At 42.7% G+C, this 14417-nt stretch overlaps 1 protein-coding gene across 6 annotated transcripts in view; it reads left to right on the forward strand.

Moving 5' to 3' along the window:
- The window catches only part of zzz3 (zinc finger, ZZ-type containing 3), a 107354-nt gene that overhangs the window by 75428 nt on the left and 17509 nt on the right, over positions 1 to 14417 (forward strand). For all 6 annotated transcript variants that reach the window (XM_067989865.1, XM_067989862.1, XM_067989861.1 and 3 more), the window contains 6 exons: positions 1359 to 1497; positions 4927 to 5074; positions 5462 to 5592; positions 9872 to 9943; positions 10791 to 10892; positions 12486 to 12581. In XM_067989865.1, coding sequence (XP_067845966.1) covers positions 1359 to 1497; positions 4927 to 5074; positions 5462 to 5592; positions 9872 to 9943; positions 10791 to 10892; positions 12486 to 12581 — 688 coding nt within the window. The remainder of the gene's footprint in view (positions 1 to 1358; positions 1498 to 4926; positions 5075 to 5461; positions 5593 to 9871; positions 9944 to 10790; positions 10893 to 12485; positions 12582 to 14417) is intronic.

Genomic DNA, 14417 nt, shown 5'->3' on the forward strand with positions numbered 1-14417 from the left:
AAAGGCGGTCATTTTGTATTAGATTTCCAGCATGTGCATTATTAAATGCACAAACGGATCTTCCATGGCAGTGCTCATGGTTACTCTGCGTTAGTTGGTAATTGGTTGGGAGGTAAGAGACAATAGAGTAGGACTAAAGGGAATGTTCTCTGGTGGTATGCGACAAGTGATATTCCCCAGGGATCTGTACAGGGCGATCAGCTTTTCACCATATATATTAATGACTTGGATGAAGGAATCAGGAGTTGTACATACAAGTTTGAAGCTGACACTAAGTTAGGAGGCATAGTAAATTGTGCAGATAGGACCTGGAAATTACGAAGGGACATAGGCAGACGAAGTGAATGAGTAAAACTATGGCAGATGGAGTTCAATGTGGGGAAATGTGAGGTCATCCACTTTGGATCCAAGAAAGACGCATCTGAAAGTTTCAAATTGGGTTTTAGAAATAGAGGCATAGAGTACAAGACTAAAGAAGTAAGAGTGAATTTATACAGAACATTGGTTAGGCCATTGTTAAAAGTCCTGAGTACAGTTTTGGGAACTCCATTATAGAAAGAATACTAAAGCCATCAAATGTATGCTGCTAAAAAGGACCATGATTGACTATACTCCCCAAAATCCTGCATTACATGTTGAATTCCTAGGATTTCCCAAATTCTGCTTACCTTTTAGTGCTCATTGAGATGCAGGTGCCAATGCTGAGATTGGAACTTTTCTGTACTTCTGGCACCCGGCATCAAGATCCAGACATTCTGACTTGGTGCAGCATGGATTCAAAGCTCCTGTACTTTGCCCTAATAGCATTGTATCAGGCTAGCTCCTTATCAGCACCTTCTCCTGTGCCACTGTGACCCTCCCATTTCCTATATGGCCTTCCTTGCATTTTTTGAGAGGATGAAGGTCAATTTGTGTTGAGCATCTGATTACTGACAGTACACTTAAGACTGCGTGAGCTTTCTTCACTTGGAACTTATGCTTTCTGAGAATTTGGACAAGTAGGCAAATTAAAGATTTTCATGCCATCAATCCAGACTGGATTCAAAGCCATGTAGAATTTACAATTATTCTGCATATTGGACTAATTGGATAGCTCTTTCAAAGCACAGGTACGATGGGACGAATGGCTCCTTCTGTGCTGTACCATGCTATGTTACTTCCTAAGATCTAGAGGGTTATAGTATAAAATAATGTTACATGTTAAAAGTTACTGATAGTGTACTTTAAGAAAGTATATTGGGGAACCTCATTTAAGTTCCTGACCATCTTTCTCATCATAAGAAGTTTCTATACATGTAACTCTTGCTTTTCAGAATAACTCTTATGTAATGTTTTGTCCTGTGTTATCTTTTACTCAGTTACCAGAGGCTGCTACAGACCATTGCTGTACTGGAAGCTCAGCGGGCCCAGGCCATTCAAGACCTGGAATGTTTAAGCAAACATCAGAAGGAAGGGTTGAAGGAACCCATCACATTTGTAGAAAATCTCCAACAGAAGGTAGGTCATAAACTGGCCCTTAATAAATGTGTGGGAGGCTTTTTATTGTATTCGTTAGAGGAGTAGTAGGGACCCTTTTCCCCAGTTTTTTTCACCTGTGTATTTTTATCTCTTGATTTTCACTAAAATCCCTAATTATAACACACAGATCAGTTATTTGGATAGTTACATATCCAGTGAGTGAACCCCGTCCATTTTTGTTTCATTCCATTGTCTGTAAGATATTTAAAAATGATTAACATAGATGTAAGCAAAGGCATCCTTATGGATGCGTCATTGCACACGGAGACTTTGTGACACGATGGAGGGCATGATCTGTCCAGGCCTTCTGCACCAGAACTGAATGCGTAAACTGGGCCGACATTCCGCTGCATTGCGGCCGAGTGCTGCATTCTCGGAAGTGCAGATGAGTTGTTGATCAGAGGTCAGGGATATCAAATCTGTAATGGGAAGGTGGTCGATTAGCTGGACGAGATCAAATGGGCAGAAGAGCTTACCTCACCTGAAGCTGTCTGTTTCCATTTGTTCTTGGGACATAGGTAACACTGGCAAGGCGGTATTTATTGCTCTTCTCTAGCTAACATTAGGGCATTAAGAGTCAACCGCACAGCATGGAACTGGAGTCAGACCAGGTCGGGGTGGCAGGTTCTGTTTCTTGAAGGGCATTAGTGAACTACCTGAATTTTTAACGATAGTCTGACAGCCATAATGGTCATTTTCTGGTGCAGCTTTATTGAATTCAATTTCACACTGCACCATGGTGGGATCTAAACTCATGACCTCTGGGTTGCTGGTCCAGCATTAGGCTGCTATCCTCATCTAAGTACAGTCTTTAGCTCCCAAGTGTATGTGGGGAAGGAATGGATCCAGTGGAAATTGTAGACTGGTGTTGTTTCATGGTCTAAGCAATCCAGCGATGGCATAAATCTTTACCCCTTCCGATTCATTACTATTACCTTCTGTGGCCCACTTTGTCCTACCTGAAGGAAGCAGTTTGACTGAGCTACAATGCAGTATCAAATAATTGGCTGAGAGCTGGAGAGCCCTGCCCAGCACCTAGGTGAAAAAATAACTAGTCAAAACTAGGATTCAGCTTTTTAAGAAACTTCAAGAGACCCGGAACAGCAGCCTGAAATAGGGAATAATATTGTATTTCATAGAATCTTATAGCACAGAAGGAGGCCATTTGGCCCATCGTGCCTGTGCCGGCTCTTTGAAAGAGCTGTCCAAGCTTTGCAGTCCTGCCACATCCAGTCGTGAATGTTGGTGGACAGTTAAACAACTAACGGGAGGAGGAGGCTCCGTGAACATCCCCATCCTCAATGATGGCGGAACCTAGCACGTGAGTGCAAAAGACAAAGCTGAAGTGTTTGCAACCATCTTCAGCCAGAAGTGCCGAGTGGATGAACCATCTCGGCTTCCTCCTGCTATCCCCATCATCACAGAAGCCAGTCTTCAGCCAATTCAATTCACTCCACGTGATATCAAGAAATGACTGAGTGCACTGGATTCAGCAAAGGCTATGGGCCCGACAACATCCCTGCTGTAGCGCTGAAGACTTGTGCTCCAGAACTAGCCGCACCTCTAGCCAAGCTGTTCCAGTACAACTATAACATTGGCATCTACCCGACAATGTGGAAAATTGCCCAGGTATGTCCTGTCCACAAAAAGTAGGACAAACCCAATCCGGCCAATTGCCGCCCCAGCAGTCTACACTCAATCATCAGCAAAGTGATGGAAAGTGTCGTCAACAGTGCTATCAAGCGGTACTTACTCACCCGTACCCTGCTCACCGATGCTCAGTTTGGGTTCCACCAGGGCCACTCTGCTCCAGACCTCATTACAGCCTTGGTCCAAACATGGACAAAAGAGCTGAATTCCAGAGGTGAGGTGAGAGTGACTGCCCTTGACATCAAGGCAGCATTTGACCGAGTGTGGCACCAAGGAGACCTAGTAAAATTGAAGTCAATGGGAATCAGGGGGAAAACTCTCCAGTGGCTGGAGTCATGCCTAGCACAAAGGAAGATGGTAGTGGTTGTTGGAGGCCAGTCATCTCAGCCCCAGGACATTGCTGCAGGAGTTTCTCAGGGCAGTGTCCTTGGCCCAAACATCTTCAGCTGCTTCATCAATGACCTTCCCTCCATCATAAGGTCAGAAATGGGGATGTTCGCTGATGACTGCACAGTGTTCAATTCCATTCGCAGCCCCTCAGATAATGAAGCAGTCCATGCCCACATGCAGCAAGACCTGGACAACGTCCAGGCTTGAGCTGATAAGTGGCAAGTAACATTCGTGCCAGGCAATGACCATCTCCAACAAGAGAGAGTCTAACCACCTGCCCTTGACATTCAACGGCATTACCATCGCCGATTCCCCCACCATCAACATCCTGGAGGTTACCATTGACCAGAAACTTAACTGGACCAGCCACATAAATACTGTGGCTACAAGAGCAGGTCAGAGGCTGGGTATTCTGCGTCGAGTGACTCGCCTCCTCACTCCTCAAAGCCTTTCCGCCATCTACAAGGCACAAGTCAGCAGTGTGGTGGAATATTCTCCACTTGCCTGGATGAGTGCAGCTCCAACAACACTCAAGAAGCTCGACACCATCCAGGACAAGGCAGCCCGCTTGATTGGCACCCCATTCACTCCCATCACCGGCGCACCGTGGCTGCGGTGTGTACCATCTACAGGATGCACTGTAGCAACTCGCCAAGGCTTCTTCGACAGCACTTCCCAAACCCGCGACCTATACCACCTAGAAGGACAAGAGCAGCAGGCACATGGGAACAACACACCTGCACGTTCCCCTCCAAGTCACACAACATCCTGATTTGGAAATATATCGCCGCTCCTTCATCGTCGCTGGATCAAAATCCTGAAACTCCCTACCTAACAGCACTGTGGGAGAACCTTCACCACACAGACTGCAGCGGTTCAAGAAGGGGGCTCACCACCATCTTCTCAAGGGCAATTAGTGATGGGCAATAAAGAAGCCCGCCTTTGCCAGTGATGCCCACGTCCCGTGAACAAATTTTTTTTTTTAAAAGTCCCAATTCCCTGCTCTTTTCCCATGGCTCTGCAATTTTCCTTTATAAGTATATATCCAATTCACTTTTGAAAGTTACTATTGAATCTGCTTCCTCTCCTCTTTCAGGCCATGCATTCCAGATCATAACTCGCTGAATAAAAAAAATTCTCCTCATCTTCCCCCCGCTAGATTTTTTGCCAATTATCTTAAATTTGTGTCCTCTGGTTACTGACCCTCCTGCCAGAGAAAACAGTTTCTTCCTATCTACTCTATCAAAACCCTTCATAATTTTCTTCACTTTTTTTGAGCATTTGTTTTACGATAGCTGGTAAAAAAGAATCTGATGCACTGAATGTGGATATCATTTTTTAACGGTTGAAAACTTGCCTGTAACATAGGTTGACATGGGGCTCCCATGTCCACAAAGAGTGGTTCAGCTGCCTCAGATCCCCTGGGACCATTATACGTCTGGACTCGGCAATTTTGAGAAAGAATACAGAAATAAGAAACACAACACACGGCGGTTAAAACTCATCTTTGACAAAGGTATGTGCTTGTTTGTATGGTTTGCTTCTTAACTCACTTCGTCATGAGAGCTCATTTAGATGTTGATAAAATCCCGTGAAGTTTGTGAAATTTTCTTTCTGGGGTCGTTCAGTCTTTTTAGAAATGCGTTGTAAAATGACTTGTTGTTTTTGAATCATGGAATCTTACAGCACAGAAGGAGGCCATTCGGTCCATTGTGCCTGTGCTGGCTCTTTGAAAGAGCTATCCAATTAGTCCCACTCCCCTGCTCTTTCCCCATAGACCTGCAAATTTTTTCCCTTTTCAAGTATATATCCAATTCCCTTTTGGAACTTGCATATATTTTTTAAATTTAGTTTTTTTTCTCAAATTTTGTTTAATATCTGAAAGTTTTCTTGCCTGGGCTAGGTTTGCCTTTGAGACCAAAAAGTCCCATGGACTCCAAGAAGGATGCAGAGTCATCATCCACTTCTTTTTACTCTTCAATGTTGCCTTCAAGTGATGCCCCAGAAGTAATGACAACAAACAGTCGCGCACAGGTGAGTAAATGCTTCCAGAGAAATAGTGAAAATGAATTGAAATGAAAATGAATATTTTAATTCAGTCTTTTCATGACATATTGCTTCTAAAGGAGATGCAAGTTTGGCAATGGTGCAAAGTGGTTTTAGGTTTGCACCAACACTAAACTTGCGTAGTATAAATCGCACATTAAGGCCCAAACTGACCGGGAGTCTCGCTCTGGTGTCATGTTGGACCATGCCCCTGGATTCAGGCTCACTTACACTATAAGACAGCGAAAAGCAAAACTGCTTTGCAGCAACACTACAGTCCTTAGGTACACACAGACCTCTTTCCTCCAAACAATTTCTTTAGAAAAATTCTCCAATCTATAAGGAGAAACTGTGAATTTCCTTTTATTCTGCTTGATAGGGAAGCTGCTATTTTGGGGCATGAGCTATGGTGGGCTTATCAGGCAAGCATCTGTCATTGTAGAATCAGAGGTGATCTGACTGAAGTGTGATGTGCATTGATAGGGTAGATAGGAATGACTTCCTACTCAGAACAAGGGGAAGCAATCTTAAAATTCAATCTAAGCATATTAAAAAGCAAATCCAGAAAAGGCTTCTTCACACACAGTTGTGAAAATACGGAACACAATTGAAATGTTTCAAAGGGAACTGGATATTCACTTTTTAAAAAGTAAGAGCATTAAGGGATGTGGAGACACATGGCAGAGCAGGCTTGTTGGGCTGAACGGTCTGTTCCTCTTCGTATTCTTATCAACATCCCTCCCGGTGCTACATGTTGATCCTTGAACGGTCAGTGTTTTAAAAAAAAAAAAATTGGTACCTGTTGACACTGAAACACTGGTGGTTATAAAATACGTGATGTGTGTTGAAGGGGACTAGGTGCCACAGTTAACAGCTATACTGACCTCTGGGACCTAGCTTTGAATCCAGTCCCGACTAACTGGCTGAAAGTCTCCTCTGTGGCTGTAACTTTCTCCAGCCCTACAACCCTCCGAGATCTCTGCGCTCCTCCACTTCTGGCCTCGTATGCATCCCCGATTTTCTTCGCCCCACCATTGGCAGCCTTGCTTTCAGCTGCCTAGGCCTTAAACTCTGGAATTCCCTCCCTAAACCTCTCCGCCTCGCAACATCACTCTCCTCCTTTAAGATGCTCCTTAAAACCTACCTCTTTGACCAAGCTCTTGGACACCCTGTCCTAATATCTTCTTATGTGGCTCGTTGTCAAATTTTGTTTGATAATGCTCCTGTGAAGCGTCATAGGACATTTTGCTACGTTAAAGGCACTATATGAATGTAAGTTATTGGAAGGGTCTTGTGTGAAATGTACTTGGGCAGTCTCAATCCAGTTGTTGGTTGTCGTAGGTCCACGGTGAGAAAGCTGCCCTAATTTGGCACTAAATGGTGCCATATGAGTGAAGACCCATTGGGCTAAGATTTTCTCTGCGTGCTCAGTATAGCAAAATTGTAAACAGGTTTATAAAGAAAGTGTTTGCAATTCCACTGCACCAATTGCACATATGAAACCTCACCCTATTGTTGGAGCAAAGTAGAGGGAATTGCACTCTCTAACTGGCTGTGCTATACCTGACCTTGGAATAGTTGAAACTGGGTGCCTGAAATGGGAGCATATTCTCAAGGCTAAAATCCCTCACACGATGAATGCAAAATAAAACCACTGAAGCAATGATACACATTATATGTTGCATATAAAGATCGCTTGGTTTTAAACATGTTTGTTTTCTGTATTGTATTTCTGTAATATTACATAGAATTTACATCACAGATACAGACCATTTGGCCCAACCAGTCTATGCTAGTGTTCATGCTCCACACGAGCCAATACATCAGGGACTGAAGCAAGATGGGGCTTGAATTGGCAGCAATGTAGAGTAATGTGTGTCGGCATCACTAAATTATTTGCATAGAGTCATATATATGGGGAAGTGATCACAGTTGTCTGCTTCAGCTTGGTAATACCTGCAAGGTTTAATTTGTTCGGCAATAACAGTATATTTGTATTCATGCTTATACTCACTGTCTGCTCTCAACTCTAAAATCACAGTAATAATTATTATTATTTTGCCACCCAAATAAAATTTTCCCAAAGTGTATCTCAATAAGCTGTGTTCATATGCTAGAAAGGCTCTTAGTTGCACAGAAAAATAGAAACGTTACTTTTATGTATCTCTGCAGTCAGATGCTCAGTGCTGTCTTGTGCCAGTGCAGTCCTCCACCTGTTGAGCATTACCGACATCCCCTTCGGTTCCACCGTCCACTCACCATTAGTATTTGCGGTTCATCCAGTGCAGCATTATCTACAAGGCTAAGCTACAAGGATAACTAGATTAAGCCCAGTTTCATTCTGGCTTATGGGCTAACTATCTCTGCCTCCCACTATGTAGTAAGTAGGAGACACAAGGAGGTCATCCCTAGAATCTCGATGCAAGTATTCCAAATTGAGCTCCAAGCTCACTTCACAGGAGTAGACGTCTGTGAGAAAATGTTACCCAGGAATTTACAATACTGGCAGGCAGTTGTATGAGTTAGATCTTTGGTCTTGGCTTGGAGTGACAGTGTGTCTATATTTTGGAGGCTGTAAGTCCTGTTGGCCTCCAAATGTGCTGGAAGCACCAACTTTTGTCACTGAGGTGGGAAAGATTTAATTTTGCTGAAAAGTCACACTTCTTTCTTCCCAGCAATTAGTGACTTTAGAAGAGGGCCCCACTTCACTGTGTGGTTGTCAAAAGGACAAAGGGCCCTAGAAAATCTTCTCTAATTCATGTTTTGTGGAGAGAGAGACTTGCATTTATATAGCGCCTTTCATGACCTCAGGACGTTCCAAAGTGCCTTACAGCCAATGAAGTACTTTTGAAGTGTAGTCCCTGTTGTAATGTAGGAAATGTGGCAGCTGATTTGCACACAGCAAGGTCCCACAAACAGCAATGTGATGATGACCAGATAATCTGTTTTTAGCTTTTGGTTGAGGGATAAATATTGGCCAGGTCACCGGAGAGAATTCCTCAGTTCTTCTTTGAAATAGTGTCATGGGATCTCTTACGTACACCTGAGTGCGCAGACGGGGCCTTGGTTTAACATCTCATCTGAAAGACGGCACCTCCGACAGTGTAGGCTCCCTCAGTGCTGCACTGGAGTGTCAGCCTAGATCATGTGGCCAAGTCTCTGGAGTGGGACTTGAATCCACGACCTTCTAACTCAAAGGCGCGAGTACGACCAACTGAGCCATGGCTGACAGTGTGGTGACCAAGTTTCTTGGCTTTCCTTATCTTCAAAAAAAAAATGTATAGCCTAAGCCACTGGTTGGTAGTACCAACCTCTGCTATCAACTAGTTCCTTGATGAGATCAGGGATGATCCTGTGAGTGCAACAGTGTTTCCAGATTCTCATCAGGCCTTATTTTCAATAAATAGTTTTCTTGTATACCTCTAGTTGTTTTTCCGAACGTACCTAAAAGTGAAAAAGCCCCAAGAAAAGTTGGGGAAATTGTGTCAATTGCATTTCTTTACCATTTAGCAAAAATTACAACTGTTTCTTAAATATGTCTGAAATGCTGAATTACTCTGTGACATGATTCATGTGAACTTGTGGTGTAATGGGAGATTCTGGAAACAAGCTAACCATTTTGGAACTAGGCAGAGAACAAGAAAAGCTTTGTTCAGTTTTGTCATCTTCATGTGTGTCTGAATTCCTCCAATTCTAGCCTCTTGTGCATCCCTGATTTTTTTTTCTCGCCCCACTGCTGGCAGCTGTGCCATCAGTCTAGGCCCTAAGCTCTGGAATTCCCTCCTTAAAACTCTCTCCTCCGTTAAGACACTCCTTAAAACCTACCTCTTTGCCAAGCTTTTGGTCATCTGTTCTAATATCTCCTTATGTGATTATGTGACTCAGTGTCAAATTTTGTTTGATTTTGCTCCTGTAAAGCGCATTGGGATGTTCTACTACATTAAAGGTGCTACATAAATGCAAGTTGTTAATTTGGACACTTTTTTTGCTGTATGGTATAGGAACATTGAGTTTTTCCTGCAGGTATGGGAAATGTTTGGACCAGCTTCAAATAATTTGTGTTGTGGTAATCTGGAAAGCAGAAACTTGGAATAACTAAGAGGTGGGATCCAGGTGCTTAGCAATTTTTTTTGGCGAATGACTTGCTACACCTCAAATTGAATATTGTGTTTACTAATAGGACTTTGAAAATGAAACTGTTTATTTTCAATACTTTATTCTGAAGGTGACATCTTAAGTGATTTTTTTTTTGCTTGAACTTTTTCAGGTAATAAGAGGAAGGATTTGTGATGACTCCAAGTCAGAAACATTTAACCAACTGTGGAGTGTAGAAGAACAGGTAAGCTTTCCATTCTCAGTGAAATGTATTGGTACCGAGCAGCATGAACATGAAGATGCAAGAGTCAGAAATCACCATCCGTTCAGCCCATCCACCTGGGTCTGTCGTCCAGATCTTGTTTCAGGATCTGAGTTGACTGTTTCTCAACCTGAAACTTGTAGCCCTTTACTCTCCATTTGAATCAGGAATCGAGCCAATTCCTTTTTGAAGAGAGTAAGTATTTACTCTAGTCAGTGGGGGTCTATTCCATAGGTTTTCAGGCATTAAGGTATTCCTTTAAAGGGGAAGGGACGCCGGGAGCGTCAGTTTTATTTGAAGATCGCCCTTCCCTCATTTTATACTGGCAAAAAGTAGACTTCTCAAAAATCTCGTTTGAATTTTTTTTTAAGAAAAGTTATTTTTCTTAATTGTCAGGAAGCTCACTCAAGGTTAGGCCAGGTTGCTCTGTGACATCCCGTTCCTTTTCTTTTCTGGGATCTTCAATTCATACATCAGCTATGGCTGACATGGATGGCTGGTGACTGATTTCTAGGCTTCTGCTAATGCTACTGTGAAACGATGGGCCGAATGGCTTTCTTCTGTGCCGTAGCTTTCTATAACTTTCTATGAATGGCGTGGAAACGACTCTCCCGATTCTTGCTTCCCTCACTGTGTGGATTAAATCTGTGACCACCCCTGCATCCCCCTCCCCTTTACTAGTGCTATCCAGATACCGTAAAAACATCCATTGTACAAGAAGTTGTGGAAATGCAGCACTTACCTTGCCAACCGATTCTGAACCAGTACAGTAGTGAATATTGACTGAAGACTGTGATATACCCTGTGTCTTTTCATTTGTTTTTAAAAGAAAAGATTAGAGGAACTGCTCCTTAAGTATCCCCCAGAAGAAGTGGAAACGCGACGCTGGCAGAAGATAGCAGACAAACTAGGCAACCGAACTGCCAAGCAGGTAACTGCAGTATTCAGCAGGGGTGTTGCAGGTCTTCAGTATAAGCTTAAGCTCATTTCCATCAATGTTTTATTATATTTTATTATATTGTAGTGCAGACTGTGTAAATATTAAACTATTTGATTTTTGTAATAATTATCACAAGTTGTCCAAGCTTTTTATCTTCATGGGTTGCACCAGATGCATACCTCACAGCCCTGGGACCCACATATCAAATTCATGTTTTCATTATCAGGTTGCTGATATGATACTAACAGATCTACGTGTAGTGATTCAATTTAGGTGCGTCAGCATAATGGTTATGGTACCGGATTAATCACCCAGAAATTGTGAGTTCAAATCCTACCATGAAATCAAATTCAGTAAATCTGATAAATTTGCGGGTTAGCACCAGAAAAAAAGGACTGAAAACTGCTGGATTACCGTAAAACCCTAACTGGTTCACTGATGTCCTTCTGGGAATGGAGGCTGCCTCCCCTACCTGGTCTGGCCTTGACGTAACTTCAGAACCACACTACGTGGTTGATTGATTCATAATGCTCTGTGAAGTAGCCCAGCCATGACCACCCCCTCCCCACCAGTTGCTTTTAGGCCCACTGCCACCTTCTTGGCAATAAATGCGGCCGTGCCAACATCGCTCACATTCTGAAAGCAAATAAATTTTTTAAGAATTAGATTTATTTACTAAATTTACAGCCTTTTGTAAACCAGGCTTTCAAAATTCAAACAGGACACAACAGCAGGTAAGACGTATAAGTACAAATATGGCTGTATCACCAGCACTTCAAATCGAGATTGCCAGGATTCAGGGGCTGCAGTTTGAACACCTTGGCCTGTGGCTAACACTTGACCAGCATCACAGTAAAGCAGAAATTATATTTATGTTTTGATGCTTTTTACACCCGTGCTGAAAGCTTTAGGTGTCAGCTCTGCCTCAGTTGGTAACACTCTCTCCTCTTGAGTCAGAAGGCTGTGGGTTCAAGCCCCACTCCAGGGACGTGAGCACAAAGTCTAGGCTGACACTTCACTGCAGAACGTGAGGGAGTGCTGCACTGTCGGAGGTGCCGCCTTTCGGATGAGACGTTAAACCATTAGACGTCTGTCCCCTCAGGTGGACATAAAAAATCCCATGGCGCTATTTTGAAGAAGAGCAGGGGAGTTCTCTCCGGTGTCCTGGTCAATATTTATCCCTCAACCAACATTACTTTTTTTTTAAAAAAACATTATCTGGTCATTATCACACTGCTATTTGTGGGACCTTGCTGTGCGCAAATTGGCTGCCACGTTTCCTACATTACAACAGTGACTACATTTCAAAAGTACTTGATTGGCTGTAAAGCACATTGGGACGCCCTGAGGCCGTGAAAGGCGCTATGTAAATGCAAGTTCTTTCTTTATGAATATTACACTGAGATGGTATTTTTGCACGAGTATGAATTTATCATTATACGGTATAGAGGTAAACAGAAATGCATGAATGCTGAGTTTGATGTATGGTCACGATTGAAACATTAGCCTATCTTTTCCCCGTCAATGCCAATTGTCTGCGTTGTTCTTTCAGCCTAGTTATTTTGTATCTCTCCTTTCACTCAGGTTGCCAGCAGAGTGCAGAAATATTTCATTAAGTTAGCTAAAGCTGGGATCCCTATTCCGGGAAGAACTCCAAACGTGTACCTGCATTCAAAAAAGGTATTGTGGTTTTTGTTCGTAAGACTAAGCAGATAATGCGGGTGGCCATTTTCCTCTATTCATTCCCATTAACGTTGGTTGGTTTTTTTTTTCAAGTTGTCCTTTCCTAGGTTCTTTTAACTTCACTCCTTACTCTTGAGGTTGTCCAGCCAATAGGAATCTCCACAGATGCTGTTGCTGCCATTCCCTGATTGATCCACTAGGAGGTGTGCTTGCACAGTGCAGGATTGAAGTGCTGTCTGGGCAGTCTTCTATTCTCTAGACGATTTAATGAAGACTGCCTAATGGGGCATGGGGTAAGCGGAGTGTAACAGCCAGTCACACTCTGTTTGAGACTCCAGTATTGTAGCTGTTAGGCTGCATTTTACTTTTTGTTTTCAAATACATCATTATGTGAAATGGATCCTCTTGCAATACTCTCCCAAAGTATTTAATGTTGAATATTATCGAGTAGAAGTGAAGAAATGCATAGATTCTTTTCATCCTCCTGAGTTACACGGATACAAAAGCAGATCGGAGTCTGTCACTGTAACAAATGAACTGAATACAACTACTTGTGCTGAAGTGAATTATATAAACTGATTTGTGTGGGTGCTTGAGCTCAGAAATGTAATTCAGATTTGGCTTTTATTTATACAAACCCTACTGTTGATGATGGATTTAATTTTCTGTTTCTGGCCGAGGAAATCATCCAGTAATTCTCCGTGTAAGCATTGTTTGAAATTTATGGCCCCTTCATAATTGCACAGTGCTGCTGGTGGCAGTACTGTAACATAACTGAGGGGGGTGCTGCTTTGTCTGCAGGCTCGGGGAGCCAAACTAAAGAGCTGTATTCAGAAATACCAAGGCTGGTGGTGGCAAATTCATCATCATTAAACAACTCTGTCTGTGTAAAGCTTGAACATGTGCATTTGCTTCTCAGCTGCTGCCAGTACAGTGAAATCCACCCACTCCAGAATAATCTGGGCAGATTACAAAGCTCCAGGAAGCTACAAAACTGCTTCAGTCTGAAGTGATTCTGTAATATAAAAGATGCATTAATGTGCTGTCTCCCAGTCTGTGCTGTCCAGTATTGTTTTGTGCAGGGTGATGATTTTCTCACTGATTTTCTTCATTATTGGGAGCTATTAGGTGTAAAATACTTGAAAAAGAAAAAATTCCAGGGCTTTGGGGAAAGAGCAGGGGAGTGGGGACTAATTGGATAGCTTTCAAAGAGCCATCACTGGCACGATGGGCCGAATGGCCTCCTTCTGTGCTCTATGATTCTACTCGTAATGGTCCCGAATTTTCTCGATCACACTTGCACAGAAATTACGGCGATGGGAACTTGCATTAGTAAATGGAGAAATGTAAAAACTGGCATGAAACGAGCAGAAATCAGCGTAAATAAATTGGGGCCAAGGAAAGCGAGGAATATATACCATCTGCCTTCTTTAAGTCCCTCTTCATCTTATTGATGTGAAAATTAAAGTTTGAAGCCATCAAACCATCATTTATGCACATTAAGCACAGCATGTTTATGAAAGTGTGATTATGGAACCTTTCTGTTTTTAATGTAACAGCTTCTGATGCTGTAAAAAAGCATTCAAAGATACAGGAAGTATGGTGCAGTCTCAGTAAGGAGAATTTTTTTAAATGGCTATAAAACACCAGAAATAGTGACTCTGGGTCCTGCTGCGCCTTAAATTTGGGGGGTAATTTACACCCGTTCAGAACTAGCGTAAATATAGGAAACTTGAGTTCTTTGGTCTTTTGCATGGGGTCAGAGCTATGTTAATGAGCCAAGTACGGTTTCGGTGGTTGTAACTAAAGGAGCAGCGCAAATGATTGAGGAAA

The sequence above is a fragment of the Heptranchias perlo genome, chromosome 9, assembly GCF_035084215.1.
Source record: "Heptranchias perlo isolate sHepPer1 chromosome 9, sHepPer1.hap1, whole genome shotgun sequence".
Lineage (NCBI taxonomy): Eukaryota > Metazoa > Chordata > Chondrichthyes > Hexanchiformes > Hexanchidae > Heptranchias > Heptranchias perlo.